This window comes from Cervus elaphus, chromosome 15 (genome assembly GCF_910594005.1).
Source record: "Cervus elaphus chromosome 15, mCerEla1.1, whole genome shotgun sequence".
Taxonomy (NCBI): domain Eukaryota; kingdom Metazoa; phylum Chordata; class Mammalia; order Artiodactyla; family Cervidae; genus Cervus; species Cervus elaphus.
Window position 1 is genome coordinate 6,363,215 of NC_057829.1, and position 26,997 is coordinate 6,390,211.

The window sequence follows — 26,997 nt, forward strand, 5'->3', positions numbered from 1 at the left end:
ACCATTGGAGCCACCAGGGAAACCCCCATAAGCTGCAGATCTGTCTAATTTAAGAACAAAGGGGACATATTGGGAGGATACTGGATAGCTCACAGTGTAACAGGTGGGTTGGAGCACCAGGCTCAGGTTTAGGACAAAGAACCAAGATAGAACTAGAAGATAGAACCAAGAACTGGAACAAGACAGAACAAGAACTGGACAAGAACCAAAACAGCAGGTACTATTTAGTTGCTTGGTCAGATTCCTAGCAGGTGAGTGAACTCCAGCAGTTTTTTCCACTCAAGAATGGAGACCAAAAAAAAAAAAAAAAAAATGGAGACAGAATCCAGCTGGTTAGGATCAGGTCATGTTCAATTCAGTTCAGTTGCTCAGTCACGTCTGACTCTTTGCGACCCCATGGATTGCAGCATGCCAGGCTTCCCTGTCCATCACCAACTCCTGGAGCTTGCTCAAACTCATGTCCATTAAGTTGGTGATGCCATCCAACCATCTCATCCTCTGTTGTCCCCTTCTCCTCCTGCCTTCAATCTTTCCTAGCATCAGGGTCTTCACCAATGAGTCAGTTCTTCGAATTAGGTGGCCAAAGTATTGACGTTTTGGCTTCAGCATCAGTCTGTCCAATGAATATTAAGGACTGATTTCCTTTACGATTGACTGGTTTGATCTCAATCAAATGGTCATGCATCACCTTTCAACTATAGCTAGTCAGTGAGCAGAAGGAGACAGCAACCTCCTAAGATCCTTTGGCTTCCATATTCGAAGGCAGGGTACCTTGGCTGTAAACAGCTGGCAAGACATAATTCCCCAAAATGAAACAGGAATATGATCAGGTACAATTAGGATAGGAGAATGGCTAATTAACAACAAAGGTGCCCCTGGTAGCAACTTATGATTTGACACACATAACAGTCCAACATGCTTCCCTGGTGACTCAGTGGTCCTAAGTCTAATCCTGCCCACAATACAGGATATGGGTCCAGTCCCTGGGTTGGGAAGATCACCTGGAGGAGGAAATGGCAACCTACTCCAGTATTCTGGCCAGGGCAATACCAAGGACAGAGAAGCCTGGCAGGCTACAGTCTGTGGGGTCACAGAGTCAGACATGTTTGAGCACACAACAGTGTTAACAAAAATAACCTAGGTCAAAAGTAGAGGCCCAGGATAATTTTCCTTTAAAGGAGATGGTATAGTATTCAAGTTGGAGAAACACTGTTACATATCTCTTTTAAAGAAATGTTTTCCCGCTGCCCCCCAGAGGAGTCAGCACCTCACTCGCTATAGGAGAGCAATGGGTCTGCTGAGAGTAACAAAAGGACTTTATTGAGTCAATCATACGCCGTTTAGTGGCTATTTATTAACTTAATTAATGACCATGTTTAAGCTTCGCTTTAGAGGATCTCTACTAAGTACTTCGCTAAGGCCATCCTCTGACTCATTTTTTATCTGAATGGTGGGAGTGGCTTGTTTCATCTAGTGGCATTTTTAATTAGTATAAAGACATTTTGATTTGGAACAAAAATCTTCAGTTAGGCTTTCAGGGATAGAGCAGATTTAATGGGTGGCAGGGGGACATTTCAGAAACAAGTATATGAGTACAAGGATGAAGGTGGGAATGTGTTTAATGTTAGTAGGCAAGAATGAACAGTCAGGCTTAACTGAAGTGAAGGGATAGTGGGAGATAAGATGAGAAACAGATCATAGGGAGCTTTGACTGTGAAACTAAAGTGTTTATTCTATAAGGAAGTGATTTATGAACAGAGGCACAAAATGAAAGCAAATTAAGATTACTTTGGCAGTTGTGTGCAACATGGACTGAAAGAAGAGGAGATTCCAGTAAAACAAGCTGGCAACATTAATTATCCATATATGCTACGATGATACTCCAAGGCAAGAGGAAATTATTGGTTTGATCTTTTGTTTGTTGCAGCATTCACTAGCTAAATGATACACCTGTCTCAGTCATGTAACACAGTAAACTGCACTAAATTCTCCCAACGACGTCCTCATTAAATTGATAATCATAGGTGACTTGTGGCCTCAATAAATTGAGAATTTCTCCTAAATAACAGTCTTTATGGTGCTGAATCCTTAGTTCCTTCTGAACTATCAGCAATTATACTCAAATTTTTTCTAAGCTTTATAAGTGTCTAAAATTGTGCATTTTATACCTTTACTGCTAAGTCATGTAGTGAATGTTATTTTATTTTTGTTCATCTCCAATTCAGAGCTTTGCAAAATTAAATGGCCAAGTTTCAAGATGCAATAAATTGAACAAACTTTAAAAAATCACACTTTCAGGACTTCCTTGTTGGTTCAGTGGTTGCGAGTCCATGCTCCCACTTTAGGGGAGCACGGGTTCTATCCCTGGTAGGGGAACTAAGATCTCACATGTTGCACAGTGCAGCCAAAAAAGAAAAAAATTACACTTCCATGTCTGTTATCAAATCACAAATGCATGTTCATAAAATGTATTAGAAAATTTGTTAGTTTATCTCCTGGAATAGCTAGTTTGCCTTGTTTCAATAATCTTCTGCTTCATTTTCAGGTTCTTTTGGTTTTGTCTAATTCTTTGTGGTTAATTGACTTAATCTGTCAACTTCAATAAATCCTTTATTTCTTGTAAAATATGGACAGCTGTTAGAATTTACTAAAGCTAAATCTCTTTACATTTTTACTTTTCAAATATTTAACTATTCCAAATTTACACTTCCTACTATGTGACTTCACGTTTTGTTGAGATTTATAAATTACTTTGGCAGCTTACCACTAGTACTACTTTGCCCATTGAGATCTAAATATCTTCATTATACCAATTTTCCAATCTTCAGATATATTTTTGTGTACAGTAAGAAATAGAGAGCAAAGGTAATAAACTGGTCATTCTCCTAAAGCACAGAGTGCTTTATATGTGCATGCCATGGCAGGTAGTACTGCAAATGCTTCCCAGATATCTCTATGACAAGATGCCCATTAAACATTCTACACAATTAACTTTAACTAATGGGCTAATATTGAAATTTCTATTGAAAACTCTAATGGGTTAAACCTTTGCTTATTGCACTATTACAGCATCTACCCAGAGTATTGTAAAATTCTGCCATACAACTGTAAGGTCCAATATATTCAATCACATAAAACCTGAGGTTGCATTATTCTAAGACTTAATCAAATAATTTAATCAAATAATAAGAGTAAGTTTGCAGTTAGCCAAACTGGAGGTGGTGGGAGCTTAGGGAGCCAAATGCTAATTGTATTATGTCTGAGTTCATATTATTATGGGGTTCATCATCATGAGTTATTTTCTGTAGTCCAACCAACAGATATCAGCCCTGCATGAATGGCAATAAAGGTTGTTGTAAGTGCCATAGTGAAAATGAAAAGGAAGTGAAAACGCAGAGCTAGAAAAGAGACATCTCAAAGGACAAGTCTCGGGAGGACTTGGCAAGGCTAAGGAGGCAAGGCTAAGGAATAAAAGATACTACTGGATCACTTTAAGAATGACAATAGTGGACTTGCCTGGTGAGTCAGTTGTTAAGATTCTGCACTTACACTGCAGGTGGCCTGAGTTCAATTCTTGGTTGGGGAACTAAGGCCAAAAAGCGGGGGTAGTGTGAGGGGTGAGGGTATTAAAAAAAAAATGACAATGGTGAGAGAAAAGGCAGAGGTAGAAGCAGTTTCATTCCATCATTTTGGTTGGTAAAGGGATAAGAAGGGAGGTCTAAGTTGATTTTAAATATGTTGATTTCAAGCTAACAGAAAACTCAGATGAATAGGTACTTTAAAAATATAGGACTTGAATATAAGGTCAGGGTTCTGACACAATGGTAATTATGGACAGAACTGAAAGTAAACAGTCTAGAAATGCTTTCAGAAGGAAAAACATTCAGTAAGAATCATTAGAGGAAGAATTAGAAGTAGAAGAACCACATTAACATAAAAGCTAACATTTGAAGTTTATAGTATCTTTTCACATACATATTTAATGGAACCCTTGAGAGGTGGGAGTTTCAAGTTGATTTATTCATTCATAAATATTTATTAAGTGCTACTGAGAATAGGAGGGCGAATCAGTCACAGTTCTTGCCCTTAATGAGTTTCTAATCCAATGGGAGAAGCAGACATGTAAAGTAATTAGGGGCTCTGATTCCAACACTAACAATACTGTTTAGTAATTGGCTATTTACTTTCCAGTCTCCATTACAGGAAAATCACATGAGGCTAAGCGATAGTATTTGTCACTCTTCTATCTCCAAAGCCTAACAAAAGATCTAACTCATAGGCACTCAAGAAATATTCTAAATGAACTGAATGAAAAACAGGAGTATCTCAACAATGATGAGCATTATTTTCTGGCAGGGAATGTGTGTGGGGAGAGTAAAATATTAGAAAATATGGGTAAAGTTGGCTGGAGAGATCAGATTTTGGAAAACCTTATATGCCAAGGAATTTATAGATGGCAGATGGGGATTCAGAGAATTTAATACATGGGAATGATACAATCATATTTGTGTTTTGGAAAGACAGCTTCAGAGTGTACTGGATAGACTGGAGTGGGTAGAGGTTATAGGAAGGGAACTGTTTAGTACTTTACTACAATGGATCAGTGCTTTCTAAACTTAAAACATATTTACGTGTGCATACAGAATGGGAAGCCAATAGAAGAGCAAAGTGCTTTGATCTGTATTCAAGGCCCTGGCTCTGTTCAGTAAATGCTCCAGGAGAAAAACATAAAACAGGGGGTATCTAGTAGAAACTTCACAAATGGACATTTTCTTCTTTCTTTCCTCTCAGTATCATGTTTAAAAAAGAGCCAATGGATAAATCTTGAGGATATAAAGTAGGGAATGAAACAGGCCCTCAAGAGACAGAAAAGGAGGGAATGAAGAACAGGAGAGCTTGTTTGGCTGAGGGCAGGAGGACAAACAACTTCTCTTGAGATGAAGGCAGACTATTTGAAGACATACCTAAACTAGTACAGTGGAGGCAAGTCAAGAAGAGTTTATATTTAAATGGGAGAACGCAGAAGCTGGGGTGCTAGACTGAGATTTTAAATCTTCATCAGGATTAGATGGAAAATAAAAGGGCTCTTGAGGCTTTAATATATTCACTTGCAATGGCTGCAATAGTGGTTTTGAAAACATCCTCCTAGTAGCACTAGGCAACATTGGAAGGGCAAAGCATGAGAACCTTGGATTCATCCTGGGAACTGGCAGGATAGGCAGGGCCTAAAGAAAGGAGGAAGGTGACTGAAGAAAGCTCTTGAAAAGGTCCCTGAAGTGAATGACTACAAAGTATAGGTTAGGAAGAGAAGTCGTCAACTCAGGAAGCTGACAGTGAGAAGAACTGATGTATTTAAAACCTTGCTGAGATCAGAAAGTCATTTCTGTCAACCTAACTAGCCTTCATTCTTTTGCTTTTGCCAACAAATAAAGTCAATTTCGTTTTCTTGTGTTAACCATCTTGACTACAGTTCAAGTGAAAAAAATTTTTGATTATTTAATACACAACTCTTTGCCAAGCATTTCTGTCACACTGAAAAGCAAGATAAAAATGACAAAAGAATCATGAGTTGTACCAGGCCAAAAATAATTTGATTAGGTAAGGAATAACCTACCTAAGCAATCTTTATACTTACAGGTAATTTGTCGATACAGTTAGCATTAGATCTTTCTGAGTAATCCAGTTTAAGTTATAGGTTCATAAAAATAAAGTTCAAACATCTGTAGGGTAGCACAAATATGATTTTCAGAAGAGGCTTCCTTGGATCAATTAAAATGGAAGATTCAAATTTTAAGTTAGTAAAGGCAATACCCAACTTTTTCAAAAAAAGACTTAGGTTGAGTGCTTTGGTGAGTCTCTTTCACACAAGTATATGGTAATTTGACCTGACATAACATATTGCACAACAAATCAAGCAAAATGTAATGTTACTGAGAAAGACAAACTTTGGGATGTCAGTGACACCTCTTACTACAGAAACTAGAGTCTCTTTTTCTTCATAGCTCTTGGGCCACAAGATTGCTCCAGGAGCTTAGGGTTTAAAATGAAACAAAGGGATAGTCATGGTTAAAGCACTATAAAGCTAATTGTGCCTGAGTCTAGCCTTTGAATACTCTGGCTCTCAGGTTAACTCTTTTCTTTCCTTTAATCACAGAGATTAAAGATGCCTACTTCCTTTTTCCATTCAAGCAACTGATTGCCTTGTGGCGGGGCAGGCGGGGGTGGCGGGGAGGGGGTTAGTGATGTGTGTGGGAAGGAAAAGGTCAGTTCCCCCAGCTTTTCACTTGAGGTGAGCCAACAACTCTTTTATGGTTTTTACTACAAGGAAAGGTTTAAAGACTCCTTCCTAAAATACTTTCTGCATGTACCTTTTCTTTTTTCCCAAATGGAAAGACACCGCTATAACCAGACACTAGTTTTGAGGCGGGAGTTATATTAGGGCTTCCCTGTTGGCTCAGTGGGAAAGAATCTGCTTGCAACGCAGGAAATGCAGGAGACTCAGGTTTGATCCCTGGGTCAGGAAGATCCCTTGAAGAGGAAATGGCAAGCCACTCCAGTATTCTTGCCTGGAAAATTTCATGGGCAGAGAAGCCTGGCAGGCTACAACCCCTAGACTTGCAAAGAGTCAAGACATGACAGAGCACTGAGCACGTGTCTGTGTAGCAAGTTACATTAGAAGGAAAAAGGTATCTGGGCTAGTGTGTAAACTTCATTCAGTGAAGACTCCTTGGTTAAAACAGCAGAATTTGCTGGATAGGGAGGAAGGAAAAAACGAGTTGAAACAAAGGGCCAGAATGCTGACTCTCACGGTCAGCTTCTGCATGGAAGTAAGGGAATTTCCAGGGAGGAGGAGAATGAGTTATTCTAAGCAATGACATTTAGGAAGAAAGAAGAGTTCCTGTGATCTTTGGGCCAGTGAGCTATAGAAACTGGTCCCAAGTAGTTGATGGCTCAGAAATGGGGTAGATGAATTGTGAACTGCCCATGTAGTACAGTTAGGAAGTATGTGGATAAAAGTTCCTGGAAGCTGAAGTCTTCTTTTATTGACAGAATCTACACATGTGAGGCAGAGTTGGCCACAAGGTCCCAACATAGCACATTCTGACATTCAAATTAGACTTATTTAAATGTGGCTCCTTTTGATTCCTACAACTTTGTACTATGATGATTATCTGTACATAGGGATTCTAAATTGAAACAACTTTACTCACATAGTCATCATCACTCAATTTTTGGAGACTAACAGCTTGGTCCAATTTTTTTAAAAGGTAATAGGCTAAAAGACAAAAAAAGTCAACTAAGTATCAGGCCTAGTCGAGAATGGCTTAACATTATTCATTCTCTTCTTTGAACATTTTACTCAAGTGTTTTATTAGAGCTACTAGCTCGGGGTTCCCACCACGAGCATCAATTTGTTTATAGGCTTTAGATTCAAGCTCTTTAAGAGTATTCCGAGTGTATTCGAAGGAACCTACATTCTCAAGGTAATGTACACAGTATTTTTTAATATCTATGTTTTCGGTTCTCTGGCGCAAGATATTCTGCACCTGGGTGCTTTCCGGCCTCGACCAGATAGCATGAATAGTAGGGAATGAGAACTTTCCCTCTGTTAGATCTTCACAAAAGCTTTTGTTTTCACTGTATTCTTTGGAGTGTAGATTAGCGTAATCATCCCTGATTTGGAAAAAGAGCCCAAGTGTATCAAGTAGTGGTTTTAAATCTTCTTTGTAATCAGAGAACAACTGCATGAGACCTACTGCTAATCCAAATAGTCCACCTGTCTTTTGCAGCACCATTGCTTTATATTCTTCTTCAGTGGGACAAGTGTAATTATCCCTCCAGTAGATATCTAGGCCTTGTCCCTGATGGAGTTCTAAAAGCTGGCGGGTAAAGAGCTTTACTGCATCCGGGTGATCGAGGGTTAAGACTTTCTCTAGGCCAAGAAAATATACATAATTGGCAGAATTGATGACAGATGGAATTCCATAGATACTGTGTGCCACTGGAAAGCCACGTCGGAGTTTTGAGTTGTCTTCAATATCATCGATGAGTAAACTGGCATTATGCAACATTTCTGTCACTTCAATGATGATCTAGTAAAAAATACAATTGGAAAATTTCATTTTATTTGAATTATTCAACAGAGCTTATCAATACTTATTATATAACAGATTATCAGTGTCAGGTATCTTAGTTTTTGCAATTAATTACTATCTAGAGATCTCAATAGAAATAGTGTATGATCATTAAACTGAGTTAAGAGCTAAGAGTATTTTTACATCTATCTATTAATTTCTTGGGATTAAGAATGAGGTTAGAGAAACTTTCCTGGTGGTCCAGTGGTTAAGAATATTTCAATTCAGGATACGTGTGCTCAGTCCCTGGTCAGGGAACTAGGATCCCACATGATGCGGGGCAACTAAGCCTATGCCACAACTGGAGAGACCACATTCTGCAGCAAAGATGCTGTGTGCCACAACCAAGACCCGATGCACCCAAAAATAAATAAATACTAAAAAAAAATGGAAGTTATAATCGCCTAAATACCTGTAGCTTGTCTTCTGGAACTTTTAGCCAATGATTAAACGCCTGTGAAAGTTTGGTTCTTACTTGTTTACCTGCATTTAAAGAATACAATTTGGCAATAAATTAATACTTTAATTATAAGAAACACATTCACAAACTTCTAAAACTAGTAAGACTTGATAAATCCAGCCCCGCCAATCCATTACCTACTATAGAGCTTAACTTCTACTGCTGGGTCCCTACTGCCAAAACTCATATCCTAAAGACACATAACCTTTTAAAATTAAGGCAGGTGAAAGAGATTTATAGTACTCCAGTGGCCCATCACTGAGCCCACTCCTTTCATCTTAACTTATATCAACAATTTTGAAATGGAATGACTTTTAAGGAATTATGATCTAATTCATTCCTTTCTTGAAAAGGGAGACAGTCTAGTTAGTGGCAGTTAATTAGCCTATTTCACAGACTACAGGTATTTATTTAATTGAAATATAGTGGATTTATAATGTGTTACCTTTCTACTGTACTGCAAAGTGATTATTATACATATATATATTCTCTTTTTTAATATTCTTTTCCATTATGGTTTATCATAGGATACTGAATATAGTTCCCTGAGCTATATACCAGGACCTTGTTGTTTATCCATCCCTTACATAACTATAGGTATTTCTAAGTAAAGGTACTTTGCTACTGAATTACCTTATAAAATGACCTCTTAAAATTATCTACCTTTCCTTTAAGATTTTAGAGACTGGACAGCTCTGTTTCTTTTCAAGCAAAAAGTAAGATTACCATCCCATGAAGTATTCTTTTTTAACATCTTGAACTTAGTCAAAAGTTAATTTCTTTATTTTGACTAGGGCCTTTAGTTTTTCAATATTATCTTTTTCTTTTTCTTTCACACGCATTTTATTCAAAACTCTTTCTCACCAGTGTCCCCAGGTAAGAACTGATGCTAGGCAAGGACTTTCTTAACCTTTACTCAAATTCCATTCTGAAATGTATCACTTCCCATTGGGCTCAAATCTGATCAAACTCTGAAAGTCAAGACCCCTGATAGCTCTCTTTTCTGCATTCTTTGATATGTATAATAGGGCAACAGCATATTAAAAAGCTGAGACATCACTTTGCCCACAAAGGTCCACATAGTCAAAGCTATGGTTCCTCCAGCAGTCATGCACGGATGTGAGAGTTGTACCACAAAGAAGGCCGAACGCCCAAGAACTGATGCTCCAGAACTGTGGTAGTGGAGAAGACTCCCGAGAGTCCCCCGAACTGTAAGGAAATCAAAGCAGTTCAGTTCAGTCACTCAGTCGTGTCCGACTCTTTGGACCACAGCACACCAGGCCTCCCTGTCCATCAAGTCGGTGATGTCATCCAACCATCTCATCCTCTGTCCTCCTTTTCTCCTCCTGCCCTCAATCTTTCCCAGCATCAGGGTCTTTTCCAATGAGTCAGCTCATGGCATCAGGTGGCCAAAGTACTGGAGTTTCAGCTTCAACATCAGTCCTTCCAATGAACACCCAGGACTGATCTCCTTTAGGATGGAGTGGTTGGATCTCCTTGCAGTCCAAGGGACTCTCAAGAGTCTTCTCCAACACCACAGTTCAAAAGCATCAATTCTACGGTGCTCAGCCTTCTCCATACTCCAAATCCCACATCCGTACATGACCACTGGAAAAACCATAACCTCGACTAGACGGACCCTCGTTGGCAAAGTAACATCTCTGCCCCGCCAATATGCTGTCTAGGTTGGTCAAAACTTTCCTTCCAAGGAGTATGAATCTTTTAATTTCATGGCTGGAGTCACCATCTGCAATGATTTTGGAGCCCAGAAAATAAAGTCAGCCACTGTTTCCCCATCTATTTGCCATGAAGTGATGGGACCGGATGCCATGATCTTAGCTTTCTGAATGTTGAGCTTTAAGCCAACTTCTTCACTCTCCTCTTTCACTTTCATCAAGAGGCTCTTTAGTTCTTCACTTTTATCTTTTTCTTACACAGAAAGCTCAAGAGAGGTCTTTGGTTAATAGTCACCTGTAGAAGCTGTTTAGCCCAGATATAAAGGAATGGTAGCTAAAAACCACAATCAGTTCATTTAATGAAAATGTTCTATGAGCTTCCTGCTAAAGTGAATGGACAGTAACATCCTAATTTCAGATTAGGCTTCAGGGAAATAGTTACATAAAAAGTTTCAGTAAACAAAACAGTATTTTCTGAGTCCTATCTGTTTTTCTCTGCACCAATCATCCAAACAAGTGGATACATACACCCTCATCACATACCCAAATGGAAAAAAGTTTCACTTTCTGTGAGAAGTCTAAAAGGGAAGGCTCTCTTAGAGTTCTGGAAGTAGTATCCTCTATTAACCCTTAAGGTGAACATGGTCTGAGTAGCAATTATACCCCTAACTTCTGATATATTTTCCAGTTTGACAAAGGTCAATCTGGGCTACAACGAGAATGCACAATTGTGCAAAGAAACTTCATCACTTTAAAAAACCAAGCTTCAAAAAAAAAGAAAAACAAAACAAAACAAAACAAAAACAACAACCAAGCTTCATTTTCATTAGAAAATGAAGAACAGAGCAATGTACAGTCACATTTCTGCTTTCATTTCAGAATGTATTTGGAAAACAGTCAAATGAAGGGCTTAATTTACACATACTCAAGTTTTGTTTTCAGGTTTTAATATTACAATAATGACTATTTCCTCTTTAAGACCATAACATTACTGACTCCCTTTCTGCACGCTTACTTCTTCCTCAGCTTCCAACCGCAAAGGCCTGGGGACCTACACTTCTGCACAGGTAAATAAACAAATATAAATACAAGTCATTCTATTAATACTTCACTAATTTCAGAACACCCTAATGTCAACAATTATTATTACAACCTTTTATTAGTAAGAGTAAGGTTACAATAAGTGGTCTCACCCACCTTTAAGTCACTTTAGTAACTCTGAAGCTCTCTGTGAAAAATACTTTATGCATAACATAGTTTCCTATTTCTTTAGGAAAATCTTTTCAGATTATATTCTACCATGAATGCAAGAGTGTATTTGATTAAAAAAAAAAGACAGGATAGCTCAGTTCAGCTCAGTTCAGTCGCTCAGTCATATCCGACTCTTTGCAACCCCATGAATCACAGCACGCCAGGCATCCCTGTCCATCACCAACTCCCGGAGTTTACTCAAACTCATGTCCATCGAGTCGGTGATGCCATCCAGCCATCTCATCCTCTGTCGTCCCCTTCTCTTCCTGCCCTCAATCCCTCCTAGCATCAGGGTCTTTTCCAATGAGTCAACTCTTTGCATGAGATGGCCAAAGTACTGGAGTTTCAGCTTCAGCATCAGTCCTTCCAGTGAACACACAGGACTGATCGCCTTTAGGATGGACTGGTTGGATCTCCTTGCAGTCCAAGGGACTCTCAAGAGTCTTCTCCAACACCACAGTTCAAAGGCATCAATTCTTCGGTGCTCAGCTTTCTTCACAGTCCAGCTCTCACATCCATAAATGACCACTGGAAAAACCATAGCCTTGACTACTTACTTTGTTGGCAAAGTAATGTCTCTGCTTTTTAATATGCTGTCTAGGTTGGTCATAACTTTCCTTCCAAGGAGTAAGCATCTTTTAATTTCACAGCTGCAATCACCATCTGCAGTTATTTTGGAGCCCCAAAAAATAAAGTCTGACACTGCTTCCACTGTCTCCCCATCTATTTGCCATGAAGTGATGGGACCAGATGCCATGATATTAGTTTTCGGAATGTTGAGCTTTAAGCCAACTTTTTCACTCTCCTCTTTCACCTTCATCAAGAGGCTTTTTAGTTCCTCTTCACTTTCTGCCATAAGGGTGGTGTCATCTGCATATCTGAGGTTATTGATACTTCTCCCGGCAATCTTGATTCCAGTTTGTGCTTCTTCCAGCCCAGCGTTTCTCATGATGTACTCTGCATATAAGTTAAATAAGCAGGGTGACAATATACAGCCTTGACGTACTCCTTTTCCTATTTGGAACCAGTCTGTTGTTCCATGTCCAGTTCTAACTGTTGCTTCCTGACCTGCATACAGGTTTCTCAAGAGGTGGGTCATGTGGTCTGGTATTCCCATCTCTTCCAGAATTTTCCACAGGTTATTGTGATCCACATAGTCAAAGGCTTTGGCATAGTCAATAAAGCAGAAAGATGTTTTTCTGGAACTCTCTTGCTTTTTTGATGATCCAGCCGATATTGGCAATTTGATCTCTGATTCCTCTGCCTTTTCTAAAACCAGCTTGAACATCGTTGGAAGTTCACAGTTCACGGGATAGCTGTGAGTCTTAAATGAGTCTTAAATATGTTATCTAAAGGCCTAAAACATTTCTTCTGAATAATGAGGATTAAAACAAAGCTACTGAAGTAGTTCATTAGGTAGATAAGCATTATTATTAAAATGTAATTACAGGCAGTTCTTGCTTTGTACAGTAGTGGAGTGGGAGACACTGGGTGATGCTAGTTAAGATTCTTATCATCACTGATAACTGGCATATTTTACGGTAGCCCAGTTCCAACCAGTGTTTGCCAGCTTATAACAAAATAAGCCCAGCAACAGGCGGGGAGAGTTCAGGAGCAACAGTGTGACCTTTCTCAAATCGAGACCCTAACATAAGTGAAGCTACTGGCAGCTGAATAAATGTCACCCAAAAGCAGGCTCTTGGCTTTTTCTTGAACAGTTGGCAATGTTCCCTTGCTTTCTCCACTTGTCTCTCCCCCATGCTTCTGAAGCATTGACATTAGCAAGTGTGTCTCCATTACAGTCTGCTAGAGTAGAAATATCACTCATCACGATGGTTTCCAAGGTGGAGGTAGAGCTACCACTCTTCTGGCTTAGGACAACCACACTTACCCTCCCCCGGCTCATAAAGAATAGAAATGCCCTAATTCCCACTGAGGTATGCTCATCAAGAAAAGTGTGCGCTTTATTCATTTTAAAATGTTTATTTATTTTTGGCTGTGCCGGGTCTTTGTTGCTGCGTGAGCTGTTCTCCAGTTGTGGTGAGTGGGGGCTACTCTAGTTATGGTGTGCGGGCTTCTCACTGTGTTGACCCCTCCTGCTGCTGAGCATGGGCTCTCGGCCACGAGGGCTTCAGGAGCTGCAGTTACAGTGCTCCGGAGCACAGGCTCAATGGTTCTGGCACATGGGCTTAGCTGCTCTGCGGCAGTCAGTTATCTTCCCAGATCAGGGATCGAGCCCACATCTCCTGCACTGGCAAGTGGATTCTTTACCACTGAGCACCAGGGAAGCCCAAGTGTGCACTCTGGAACAGAAATAAAAAGTCTTAACTGTGACTAAGTTGAGGTCATCACTACACTATAGCTGAGACACAGTGTGAGCTAAATACGTCTTCCTATGGTTGTCAACTTATCACCTTATTTTTTTTTTGGCCACACTGCACGGCTTGTGGGATGTCAGGGAGTAAACCCAGGGCCTTGGCAGTGAAAGTGCAGAATCCCAACGGCGGGATTGCCAGGGAATTCCCAACTTTTCACCTGTGAGTAACTGGTTTGAATTTTTATTGAGAAGCCACATTTATCAAATGCATACATTTTTACTTGCTACTATCACTTCTCAGAAAAGCTAAGGAAAAAAAATTAGCAAAATAAAACACACACATATATATGATTAAGCCGTGTCCAAGTGACTCATCTTTGTAGAGGAATAATTTAGGTTATGGTTCCAAGTAATGTGCTTTGAATGTTTTGCTATTTGTCTCTTACAGGAAGTAGTAGTGTAAGAAATGCTGTCTGGGGTTTCCCTGGTGGTCTGTGGCCAAGGATCCATCTCGCCATGCAGGGAATACTGGTTCAGTCCTTCGTCGGGCAAGATTCCACATGCCATGGAGCAACTAAACTCATATGAGGGCCACAACTGCTGAGCTTGTTCATCTAGAGTCTGTGCTCTGCAACAAGAGAAGCCACTGCAGTCAGAGGCCTGCACCTCACAGAGGCCCTGCTCATTGCAACTGGAGAAAGCCCACGTGCTGCAACGAGGACCCACCGCAGGCAAAAAATAAAAAGTTAAGTGTAGCTTTTTGTTGTCATACAAATTGGCATAACACCCCCTAATATCAAAACAGTAGGGAATAAAAATGTGTCGCATCCATAAAGGATAAAATTTCTAATGAGATACTCAAATGTTTTAAGTATTTTTATTTTTAGTTACGTTATAAAATTGGATATTTTTAAAGAGGTGCCTTAAAAACGTCCCTTTTAAGAAAAAAAAATTGTAAAAGTTTATAATTATTTTCCTTATATGTATCTCCTTAAATAGAAAGTCTCAAGAGCTGACAATTCTAACCTTTTCTGTATGTTAATATTTAAATGACCACTACTCTATATAAATGACCCTATATGTATTATGACTAAACTATTACCTGGTAACTGAAGTAAGTACTTGTAAGGTTCTAGAAGAATTCGTTGGACCGTTTCTTGAGTCTTCTCCATTGTTTTTAAATTTCAAAGCTGATCTGTAAAAAAGGAGAATCATAAAGATGAAGTAATTCAGTATCAAAAGTGGGAAGGAGTTTGTATTTCAAGATGTTTTAGTAAACTTTCAGTTGGGTTTTAAGTGAAAATTCTACACCTATGAAACCTTAAAAACAAAACCATAGAATTAGATACTTCTATATTTGACTGATCATATAAATTAGAAAACATACTTTTTTTCCCAAGAGCATTAAAATGAGTATGTTTTATACATGTGACCCTTAAACAACACTGGGGTTTGAGGCACCAACACCCTCCCCTCTGCAGTTGAAAATCTTGAGTGCTATCAATACTTCACAGTTGAACCTCAGTATCCCTGGTTCTGCATGCACAGATTCAAGTCTAACCACAAATCACGTAATACTGTAGTATATATTATAAAAAGAAATATGAGCATAAGTGGAATCTGAGCAGTTCAAACTCACATTGTTCAAGGGTCACATTATATTTAAAACATAAGGAGAATATAAGGAGAAAATTCTTTTATGCATTTTCTTCACAATCCATTTTAGACACTCTGATTAAGACATGCACTAACGAGCGCAATTACAAAAGAAGTCTTTCAAAAATTAGTTAATTTATTAATTTTGGCTGTGCTGGGTCTTCGCTGTTGTGCGTGGACTTTCTCTAGTTGTGCCAAGTGGGGGATACTCTTCCTTGGTACATGGCTTCTCACTGTGGGGGCTTCTCTTGTTGTGGAGGACAGGCCTCAGGGCATGTGGGTTTAGTTGTGGTGCATGGGCTGTTGCCCTCTGGCATGTGTGATCGTCTTGGACCAGGGATGGAATCAGTGTCCCCTGCACTGGTGGGCAGATTCTTATCCACGTACCACCAGGGAAGTCCCTTGAGTGCAATTATATTAAAAATATTCCCCGGAGGAGACTTATTATTCTGAATTTTATATTTACTTCAATATTTCCTAAAAATGCACTCACAATTTTATTGGAATCCTCCTTTACTGTTCAATCTCCACCAGCTCTTTATAAATATCTATTGCTACTTTTGTCCTCTTATTAGGAATTTTCATTTCTGTTTTTGTTTTTTTCTGTTTCTTTTCTTTGGGCGGGGAAGTCTTCATTTTTAATCTGGACATTTCAGAAGGTTTCTCACCTTTGTCTACCTTCGTTTCTTGGGACAATGATTTGGTCCCAAGGATCATGCTAAAGGATTGAAAGGTGTGTTTTCTGTAGTCTACTCTTAAATATCTAGGTGAAATGATCATAAAAATCTGCACTTCCCAAAGGACATCCTTTTAGCAATATGAATCCAAAGAGAAAACTTCCACACAGAAAACTGCTACATCTGCTTTGAACAACAATTAATGTTAAGTATGTCCCAAGGCAAAAAAAGTTCAGAAAATACTTTGAAATAATCCAAATACCAGTTTGGTAACCTGATGTGTGCTAAGTCATGTCTGATTCTCTTGACCCCACGGACTGCAGCCGGCCAGTCCACGGAATTTTCCAGGCAGGTATACTGGAGTGGGTTGCCATTTCTTTCTCCAGGGGATCTTGCCTACCCAGGGTCTGACCCTGTCTCCTGCATCTCCTGCATCGGCAGGCTGATTCTTTACCCCTGTATCACCTGGAAGTAATCTAATAACACCTATACTGTTTAAAGTCTGACAAAGATTATCTTATTCTTAAGAGATTAAAAAAGAAGATGATACGCAGGAAGAATAATCACTTAGGTAAAAGATTACTGAACAGAATTAAAAGTAGAATTTTAAAAATGTACCACATATATATATTTTAACCAATTTTATTTAAATAAAATACTTTATTTAAACCAATATTTTATTTAAACCAATTAGTAGCCATCTCTTCTCAACTAGGTTGAAAACAAAAATTCTGTTTTATCTTTTTTGCAGCCTCCAGAACACATAATTTAAAAATCAACATGGACTTCCCTGGTGGTCCAGTAGTTAAGAAACCATACTTCCAATGCAGGGGATAGGGTTTGGATTTCTGGTTGGGGAACTAAAATCCCACATGCCATGCGGTGTGGCCAAAAGAAAAAAAAAACCTGTAAGACCAACTTTGAATAATTCTGTTTTGTTTCTGTCTAGTTTAGTAGCAACTATACACTGCTGGATAGATATCAGAGCTAACCTGTTTCAATTCTGTGGGTTTTGGTTTCTTCAACTTAAAATATCAGTTATGAATCTTTAAAAAAATCCTTTCCTTTGATCATTCAAGAAAGTTTAAGAATACTCACCAAACAAATAAGTCAATTAATGTTCCTTCCCTGGTGGCTCAGCCGGTAAAGCATCTGCCTACAATGTGAGAGACCCGGGTTCAATCCCTGGGTTTGGGAAGATCTCCTGGAGAAGGAAATGGCAACCCACTCCAGTGGTCTTGCCTGGAAAATCCCATGGACGGAGGAACCTGGTAGGCTACAGTCTATGGGGTTGCAAAGAGTCAGACACGCCTGAGCGACTTCACTTTTCCCAAAAAACGTTTATTTGAAAGTATTCTCAACAGTGGGAAAACATAGAAGCCTCAATTTTTCTAGGTCCTGAAAACCAGTCTGTTTCTTGTCTTGTGTAGTTTAACTGTTGCTACCCTACAACCCTGTGGCAATACTTATTACAGTGGCAATACTCTGACTGACCTTTTTCTTTACCCAAAAGACTGCAATTTATCACATCTAGAAATTTTAGCTGTCACATAGGAGACCTGAATATAAAGAGGCATTACTGTGTTACATGAACTCTACTAATTTTTAAAATATTTTATTGATGTACAGTTCATTACAATCTTGTGCCTAATTTACTTTCAGAGTGAACAACCACCACAGAATGCCTCTGTTCAGAGTCCAAAACTACTCATTTTCACAACTGGGAAGCTGCCTTAAATTTGTTCAAACAATATATGATGAATATTAATTAACAAAATCAAATTCTCTTCTCCCTGGAGACAATAACCCCCAGGTTGGACTCCCTGGTACCTGTCCCTCTCATCTAGTCCTCTACTCTTCACCCTGTGACCTTTTCTAAATTCAAATCTGGTCCTATCTCCTCTCGGATTGGGAACCTTAGACGTTATCCCACAGCTCTTAAACAAGAACAAAACTCCCTAACAAAGCGTGTCACGTTCGGACAGTCAAACCCCCAGCTCTCCAGCCTCAGTTCTTCATATTTTAAAAAGCTCCCCGCTGGCACAAGGCTTCCCAACATGATACCGTTTCTGTCTGGAATGTTCTTTCCTTAGTTAACTCCTGGTAAACCTTCTGCTCTCAGCTCGATCTTCACTTGCTCGGGAAAGCCTTCCCTCATTTCCTTAAAGCAAATTCCCTATTTCCAATTCTCATATCACCGTGACACTCTCTTTCGTAGCAATCACACCTGTTGCAATTTCACACTGACGTGTGTGTCCATCCTAGTTAATGCTCCTGTCTTATGCTCCGATTCAGGAAGGCAGGGGCCATACCAGTTTTTTCACATGGTAGGCGCTCAAATATGTGAAATGAACGACGGAACCAACGGCAAGTGCCTTCCAACGCGTTAGAGGTTAAACTCAAGGCACACTCCCGCATTGAAAAGTGAAAATATGCAAAGTGTTTTTTTTTTTTTTTTCTTTAAAGGGAAGGATCTGGTTTCAGTATTGCCAAATCGACAAACAAATATAAGGGCGGCTGCGGAGCGCAGAGCGCATCCGTCCAAACTCCGGGAGATGACGGATGGGTCTGAAGAAAACTGCCGGAGAGATACAGGGAGGAAATTTAAATAACTTCGAGTCAGATTTTTAACACAGGCTTGGCAGAAGAGCTTCAGACGTCGACTCCCCTAGCACAGGGTCGGTGAGGTGCCTGCTTCCTCCCCGCCCACAGGGCCCCTTCCGTCCTGCTGGGTCCCTTGCGGCTCCTCCCCTTCTCCAGCCAAAGGATGGAAAATTCATACACAATCCGGTTCAGCATCCGGGTCCTCACCCTCCTTTCTTTCTTCCGTCTCAGCTCCGCCTCCCAGCCTCCCCCACCCACCTCCCCATCCGGGTTCCCCCCCAGCCGCCACCACAGCCACTCACAGTTCGAGGATGATATCACAACTTTCACGCCGCGGGTCCGGGAGTAAGCTGTACCCAGTATCAGCTTCCCACCTTATAGTTCAGAGTAAGGATCCCTCCGATGCCTACATGAATACTTCCCCCTATTTCATCGCAGAACTCTCCGCCCTCCTCGGCCACCGGCGACACCGCATTACTCGGTGCAATAAAATGCGCCATCCCGGTCACACTGCGCAGGCGTCGTTGCCGCCTCCCCTCTGCTTTGTTGCTCCTCCCCCTTTCGTTTCCCCCCCGCCCGTTTCACGGAGGCGCGGGGCATTGCGGGTCTTGCAGTTCTCTGCGGGAGAGGCCTCGCGCATTGGCCCGAAAGGCTGGACTACATTTCCCGGGGAGCTTTGAGGCGTAACTTTCTGTTTCCATAGAACTGGTGGGAAAATGGCGTCGTTGTTTGTATCGCGGGGACCAATAGGAACAGGGTATAGGCGGGTTCTAAAGAAGCCTAACCAATCCGAGGTCGACTAAGTAGCCATCCGGGAAAGAGGTAGGGGAGGGGGAAAAAAGTCTAGGGGAGGGGAGAAAGGAGGGAAGGGGGGGACTTGGGGTGGGGGGGGAAGCGATGTTTGCCCGTCAGTCGAGTCCGGAGTGAGGAGCTCGGGCGCCGGAGCGGAGGGAGACTCTTCAGCTTAAGCTTGCCGCTGCCACGGCCACCGCTTGGACTTTTGCTCGGAGGGAGCCGCAGAGGGTCTGACGCCGCCGTCCTCTGGAGGGCAGCGCGACTGGGGGCCCAGACCTCCAGTCGGGGAGAGATTTTTCGTCGTCCCCCCTCCCCCCAGCGAGGGAGCCCGAGCGGCCGCCAAACAAAGGTACCAGTCGCCGCCGCGGGAGGAGGAGGAGCCGGAGCTTCAGCCTCAGCAACCGCTGGACCCGCCGCCCTTCTTCCCCCATCTCTCCCCCGGGCCTGCTGGTTTTGGGGGGGAGCAGGGGAGGGGACTCTGGACGTGCCGGGGTCGGAGCTCGCCTCCGAGGAAGGTAGGGACATTTTCTGAGGCTTTCGCGGTCTCGTAAGGGGGTCTTTAAGGGAGTCACTGGGCCCGGCCGAGGAGCCGGGGGAAGGTCGCCCTGGTGGTCTCCCCGGGCACCGAAATTCGGGGCCTCGGCCTCCGTGGAGCTCCCCGCGCCCCCCGCAGTTGCCGAGTCCGAGTCGCCCCCCAGCCTGGCGGCCGCACACTCAGCGCTTTAGCGTCCCTCGGCCGCGGTGGGGGGCCCGGGTCGGTGGGGGAGCTCTGTCGCCTCCTGGCCCCTCGGCGCTCTCGCCGTCCCCTCGGATCCCGCTCCCACTTGTCGGGTGTCCGTCTCGGAGCGGGACGTGAGCTGAGGCTCTGCGGCGGGTCGGTGCAGCTCGCGGCCCTCCGGACCTCCCGGCCCATCCGCCGCCCCTGCTGTGCTCCCCCAGGCCCGGCTCACGCCCGCTTGGACTTGGGGTGCGCGGCCCTTTCGAGGGGGAGCTGCCGGAACGGCACGGAGGCCCTCGGGCAGGAGGGCGGCCGGCCCCGCGCCGGCCCCCAGGCTTGTTGTGAGTTTCTTCTCTGACAGAAATGGCGTCATTGTCGGAGACGGGAAACTCCGTCGGGTCCCGACAATGGGGACGGGAAGCTGTCGAGCTGTGTAGGTGGCAGGGTTTGCGGGGATGGCGGGGCCAGAGGGGACCCTGGATCGGCGTTTGGTGGTTTGGGGGCTGACGCCTCCTTGAGTCCCTTTTCGGCGTGCAGGCTTCGCTGGAGTCCCTCCGCCTCCGCCAGTGCAGAGGGGTGCCCGTGATGTTGACGGGGTGTCTTTTGTTTCTTCTCCAGGTGCAGGTGAATCTGGTATTTTCGGGGAGTTCGCGGCCCCAGGATCATCATGAAGGTAAGATCACCTCCAGAAGACGAGCCTCGGGGGCTAGAGAATCTAGGAAGTGGGGGCTTTGATCGAGTTCGGGTAGGGGGCCCCTCCGAGTTTTCCCGAGGAAGGTGTGTGTGGTGGCTTGGGGCCCAAGCTCGTCCCCGGAGACGACGAGGGTCAGCTGGTGTGGTTATCGGTGGGCTTTTCTGTGGAGTCGGAGCCGGTTATAGGATATCTCGCTGAGGATGATTTTTCCCTTGTAGAACCTCTCTTTTTGCGGGGAATGAGAGAAATAGCTGCGTGAATTTAAGTGTTTTAAAAAGCAGGTCAAGTAATCTGACTCTAGGAACTGAACTGTATTGTGGTTCTATCGGTTACACTGATGAAAGAACATCTCATTTATTGTGTGAACAGTATTGTGAATTTTTAACAGAAGACCTCCTTGCTTAGGGAAGTTAAATATAATCTTAATTGAAAGATTTTTTGAAGAGAATGTTGGTGATCTTTACATAATTCAGAGATAGCAGTTTTTCCTTGTATTTCCGGGGATTTAGGATTATATGGTGTGTTTTCCTCTGCTGATCCATTAGGTCTATAAGTTAGCAGATGCTGTATTGCATTGTGATAAAACCTATGGCCAGGTTCTTTTTAAATGTAAACATGTTAACTGAATGGAGGATATTGTCTAAAAGAGTACAGTTTGCTTAAATGGTTGAAGAAATTATAGTCATAAACTTAGTACAGATTGTTTTTTCACTTTAGAGAATATGTGATTGAATGTTGTCATATTTTTTAACGCACTTTAGGATGAAAAGCCTTAGATATCTGAAATGTTCAGATTCAACTGGTGGAACTTAGAGACTTGCAGGTATTTTTCATCCACTACAAATTCAGAAGAGCTTGAAAAGAGTAGAGGGTTTTCACAAGGATAGAAATGCAACAGTTAGTATGTTAAAATGTAAATGACATCTACTTTTGACAGTCCTTTGAATTATGTTTTTAAAATTTTAATTCTCTTCAGAATCAGGACCACTTTTATAGTACTGCATCCAAATTAAGATTTGCAGTACTTGTTCATGGTAGAAAGTGAAAGCCATGACTACTTAAATATTTATCAGTTATACAAAGTAGTTAAATTCAGTCCAGTTATTTTTTTTTAGGTTTTTTTTTCTTTTTGAGTTTGAGGTGCTATAAACTCCTACATGAAATAGTTTAAATCTGCTGAATTACTATTTCACCTTCATATAAATAAAAAAACAATCAGTGATGTTTCAGAAATGAATCCCTTTTGTTAATCACAGATGCTAGCTCGGTCACCTTCTGTCTGACCTGTGTGAAACAGTGACAAGTAAATTTTTTAGAAAAAATTATATTTTTGGCATTGGACAGCAATTTCTGTAGAAAAGTGTTGGGTTGAATGATTTAAGTTTATAGAGTGAATAATAACAGGAGTTAGTTTGGAATAAATGTTGTAGTCTGTCAAAGTTTCCAGTGGCGTGCCTGGCACATCTAGGGTACTATGTTAATTTTTGGTTAAAGGAAATGTAGTAAGTTGAAGGTCTTAGATTTTCTTTTACTCTCTTCCTTTCATTTTCTTTTTTTTTTTTAACCTGTTAAAAAAATGAAAGTACGTTGGAAACTTCAGCTTGAAAGTTTCATAGTATTAGGCAAATGCAATTTTTTGGTGTTATTTTAGAACTACTCATTTTAAAGATTCAGCATTTCCATTATTACTGCCTATAAAGTTACTAGTAATGTTAAAAGGAAAGAATTGTTAAAATAATCTTCTAATTTTATACAAGAACTGTTTTTATCAGTACAATAAGTCCTGTCTTTGGGACTCTACTAGTAATCATAAGTTCTAAAAACTTAGCTTATTTCTTTCAACTTAAAAAGTTGAGAGGCTGCTCATGATTGGTATTTGCTTTAACAAAATTGTAATTCAGAAAGTATGTGGTATTGATTATATTAGACTTTAGATTTTTTCTTATGTGTGTTCCCAGTCTCTATATTGTAATGACAACTAAGCCATGGAAGGATTTAGGCCAATTATCAGATCTCCCAAAGAAATTTGTACTTTGTAGCAAGCTTTTAAATTTGTATTATTTGTCCTCCTAGTCACAGATTTAAATTTTATTAAGTGACAGCATATTGAGGTAACTGAAAAAGTGTGTAGTAATACACTTTTTTGGTTGTTGCTTTAAAGTCCCAAGGCAAGAAAAAAATAGACCCATCATTTTAAATGTTGTATGTTTTAGAAGCAATTTTCCTGTAGTACTAACTTTAAGAATTTATTTAAATAAATAAAGTCTCTTTACCATATCTCGTGGTTCTGCCCGGTGTGTTTTTGAGAAATATGGCTATAGTATAAAAGCGGTTTTGTGCTTTAACATAGATCATGACATTGGTGTTACATTGGGTTTACTTTTCATACTTGTGATAAACTTTTCAATGTCATTGATAGCACATTGTGAGGAAATGATAGATTATTGAAGTCTGTAAATAATTCTAAGACTTAATTATGTCAGATAGATTTTCTGTTTTTTTCTAAATTTTTAATTTTTTTTTGCTTTATTTCCTGCATGTTATTAACATTTCTCTTTACACTGCAGTAAATTTTCAAGTGGAAATGAAACAGAGTAGACATTTCAGAATCTTTAGGGGATAAGTGATTCAGATGGTTGTGCTTAGGATCTGGGGAGATAGACTTTTTCAGATGTACCATTCTCTCCTCAGTAATCACTGTCTGAGACCACATAAAAATAATGGATTGATTGCACGTCCCTTTTGAAATATCCTTTGTTTGTGTGAGTGTTCTTAGTCCCTCTCTCCCCACCCCACCCTTCTCCTTTCCTCTCTTTGGCTCCTTCTCTCCCTCCCTCTTGCCCTTCTACCTTTTCTTCCTCTCTGGTTTTTTTCCCTTCCTCCCTCTCCCCATCTACCCTTTTCTCTCTCCCCGTTTTATAAATCATTCAATTAACAACAACCCCTTCCATGTGTCAGGGAGTTTGACATGAAGGTAAATAACATTGTCAGTCCTGTTCTCAAGGAGCTCATAATTTAGTTGAAGATACAGAAAAAAAATAAAGCAAACAGTACATATTGAATTATACAAGTATTTTTTGCTGTACAGTATTTGTGATAAGTGTGATGGGAGGACAGAAGAGGACATCTAAAGCAGAGAGCCATGGAAAGTTCTCTGGTGGACTTGGCATCTAAGCTGAAAGTTAAGGCTTTCGCTAGGTAAGAAGAGTAGAAAAGAGTGTTTCAGAGAGGGAACAACATACTGGAAAATAAAGGAAAAAAACAAGATGATGTATCTGGAAACTGTGAGTAGTTCACTGTGGCTGAGGTTAACATAAAGTGTGATGTATTTGGGGTAGGAATAGGATGGGCAGTGATGGGAGATGAAAGTAAGTCAGGGAGCTGAAAAATTTCTGGAAAGCTACATGGAACCACTGAACGTAAGGATACTGAGTTTATACTGTAGAGAGATCACTTTGGTGGTGTTACAGTGAAATATCTAAAGGGAAATCCGAATGGAAAATCTGGAAATTCCAGGTGATAAGTCAAAGTGAGACGTGAATAAGGAGCTGATTCATGGGAGACTTAGTTTCAGGTGATAAATCAAAGAAAGAAGTGAATAAGGAGCTAATTCCATGGGAGTAGAACAGAGGGAATAGATCTGAAATATTCAGGAAGTAAAATTGAGGACTAGTAACTCACCCTGGGATAGAAGGAAGATGGAGGTTTCTGTCTTGGAGCATGAGATAGATGTTATTTTATTCTGAATTAGGCTGTGACTGGAGTAAACATGAATAAGGTTTTGAGTATTCAGGGGACCTATAGGAGGTCCGAATCCAAGTGGACTTAACTAATTATTAAGAGTAAGGGAGCAGGTAGAATGAAATCGGAGGCTTGGTTAATCCAGTGTGAACGTTAACCTCATAGTTAATATTTATGGTATTTCAGGGTACTTGGACCCATATTACAGCAAATGTATTTTGTGCTATAAACTTGTGATCTTTTTGATGAATAGATAATTTTGTAAAACACTGACTTGTTTTCTGTCAAATTTCTAATCCTTTGCTTATTGTAATTCTTTAAAATGTGGTACATATATCATGAAAGAATGTGTTTTTGCTAACTTACCTTGTAAATTCAGTCACTGAGGAGATACCATGTGTCTTGTTTATACTAGATGTGACTGTCGGTATTGAGGATACAGCAGTAAACAAAACAAGAATTCTTAAGCCTTGTGGACTTTACTGTCTACAGTTGATGCTTGACCTGCACTTATACATGGGTTTTTGATAAATACATGTATATGTAGTGTAAATGTATTTCTTCTTTCTTATGATCTTAATAATAATTCCTTTTCTCTGGCTTACTTTATTGTAAGAATACAGTGTAAAATACATATACAAAATATGTGTTTATCGACTTTGTATGTTATTGGTAAGGCTTTTGGTTAACTTTGAACTATTAGTGGTTAAATGTGGGGGGAGTCTGAAGTTATACATGGATTTTCCACTGCATGGGGAGAGTGGGGCCCCTAATCTTTGTGGTGTTCAAGGGTCAACTGTAGACACCAAACCAAAAGAAAAAAGTGGTAAGTTCTATGAAGGGAGATGAGGCAAAATCAGGATAAAAGGGTAGAGTAACCGAGAGTGTGACTTTAGGTTAGATTGTTTGATCTTGCAATGTTTAAGGAGCAGGAAGGTGTCCTTTAGGGCTGAAGTGGGAGGAGATGAGGCTTGAGAGCTCAGGAGGGCCAGAAAAATGTAGGGCGGTGTAGGCCATGGTAAAGACTTAAAGTCTGAGTGTGCTAGGAAGTCACTGAAGAGTCTCAAGCCAGAGAGTGAAGTGATTGAGTAGGGAGTCAGCTGCAGGGGAGTGGGCGTGGAAGTAGGGAGGTGAGTTGCAAGTCAGTTTGATGAGAGATGGAGGTAGACTAGGGGTGGGAAATGGTTGTATTGAAGGTGGGGATATAGGAGTGTAATGAATTGGGCATGAGCTTTCTGCTTGCTGCTGTTTATAGATGACTAACCCTCCCATCCCCAGTCCCTTTAAAAAAATCTTCTTGCTGTGATTTGTTGGAGAATAGATTCTTGGAACTGAGTACAGCCAAGGAGCCATTCCCAACCCTTTGTTGTTGTTCAGTCACTCAGTCGTGTCCGACTCTTTGCGACTCCATGACTGGAGCACGCCAGGCTTCCCTGTCCTTCACTGTCTCCCAGAGTTTGCTCAAACTCATGTCCATGGAATCGGTGATGCCATCCAACCATCTCATCCTCTGTCACCTGTTCTCTTCCTGCCCTCAGTCTTTCTCAGCATCAGGTCTTTTCCAGTGATTTGGCTCTGTGCATCAGGTGGCCAAAGTATTGAGGCTCCCAACTCTCAGCCTCCCATCGTTAGTGGGCAGTGAACATTGAACTGAGCCGTCCTTTCTGTTATTTTGTTTTGCTTCTGAATTTTAGGAAATGAGGTAAAATTCACCCTTTAAGAAGGTATTTATTTATAAGTTTTGTTAGGCCAGGTCTCAGTTGCAGCATTGCAAGGTCTTCAGTTGCAGCGTGCCGTATCTAGTCCCTGACCAGGGATTGAACCCAGGCCTCCTGCACTGGTAATGCAATCTTAACCTCAGGAGCACCAGGGAAGTCCCGAAACTCATCCTTCTACAGTATACAATTCAGTACCTTCCACAGACTGTTTCCGTCACTACTGTCTTAACTCCAGAACATTTTCATCTTCCCCAGAGAGACCTGTTATCCGTTAGTAGTCACTCTTTCTTCTCCCTTCCCTCCATCCTTCCTCTGGCAATCACTAATCTACTTCCTGTCTTTAAGAATTTGCCTATTCTTGACATTTTCTAGCAATGGAGTCATTTAATACGTGACCTTTTGTGTCTGACTTCTTTCACCTATCATAATATTCTCAGAATTCATTCATTTTGGTATATGTCAATATTTCATTCCTTTTAATTGCTGAATAATATTCCATTTCCCTGGATAGATCACATTTTGCTGCTTCATTTATTTCTACTTTTGCCTATTATG

General features: G+C 41.0%; 2 protein-coding genes across 10 annotated transcripts in view; one reads left to right on the top strand and one right to left on the bottom strand.

Annotated features, from left to right (window-relative positions):
• Nucleotides 1–7,017: 7,017 nt before the first annotated feature.
• On the bottom strand, nt 7,018–19,302 carry GGPS1 (geranylgeranyl diphosphate synthase 1). 3 transcript variants are annotated; one of them, XM_043924954.1, is made up of 5 exons: nt 19,079–19,302; nt 17,271–17,328; nt 14,942–15,034; nt 8,548–8,618; nt 7,018–8,093 (listed from the first exon to the last, which is right to left on the bottom strand). In XM_043924954.1, exons 3-5 carry the CDS (start codon nt 15,009–15,011, stop codon nt 7,332–7,334), a joined length of 903 nt encoding a protein of 300 aa, XP_043780889.1. In that variant the 5' UTR covers nt 15,012–15,034; nt 17,271–17,328; nt 19,079–19,302; the 3' UTR covers nt 7,018–7,331. The 3 variants fall into 3 exon arrangements, with proteins under 3 accessions (XP_043780889.1, XP_043780888.1, XP_043780891.1); XM_043924953.1 differs by lacking the exon at nt 17,271–17,328 and having other exon boundaries at nt 19,079–19,301; XM_043924956.1 differs by lacking the exons at nt 8,548–8,618; nt 17,271–17,328; nt 19,079–19,302.
• A 362-nt stretch (nt 19,303–19,664) lies between these two features.
• ARID4B (AT-rich interaction domain 4B) overlaps nt 19,665–26,997 on the top strand; it is a 134,316-nt gene continuing 126,983 nt past the window's right edge. For 6 of the 7 annotated variants that reach the window (XR_006345236.1, XM_043924937.1, XM_043924941.1 and 3 more), the window contains exons 1-2: nt 19,665–20,086; nt 20,908–20,962. Coding sequence is in view for 6 of the 7 variants with exons in the window: in XM_043924937.1 (XP_043780872.1) it covers nt 20,957–20,962 (6 nt within the window). In the remaining variant the exon portion in view is untranslated. The remainder of the gene's footprint in view (nt 20,087–20,907; nt 20,963–26,997) is intronic. The other variant, XM_043924938.1, reaches the window with a different exon arrangement.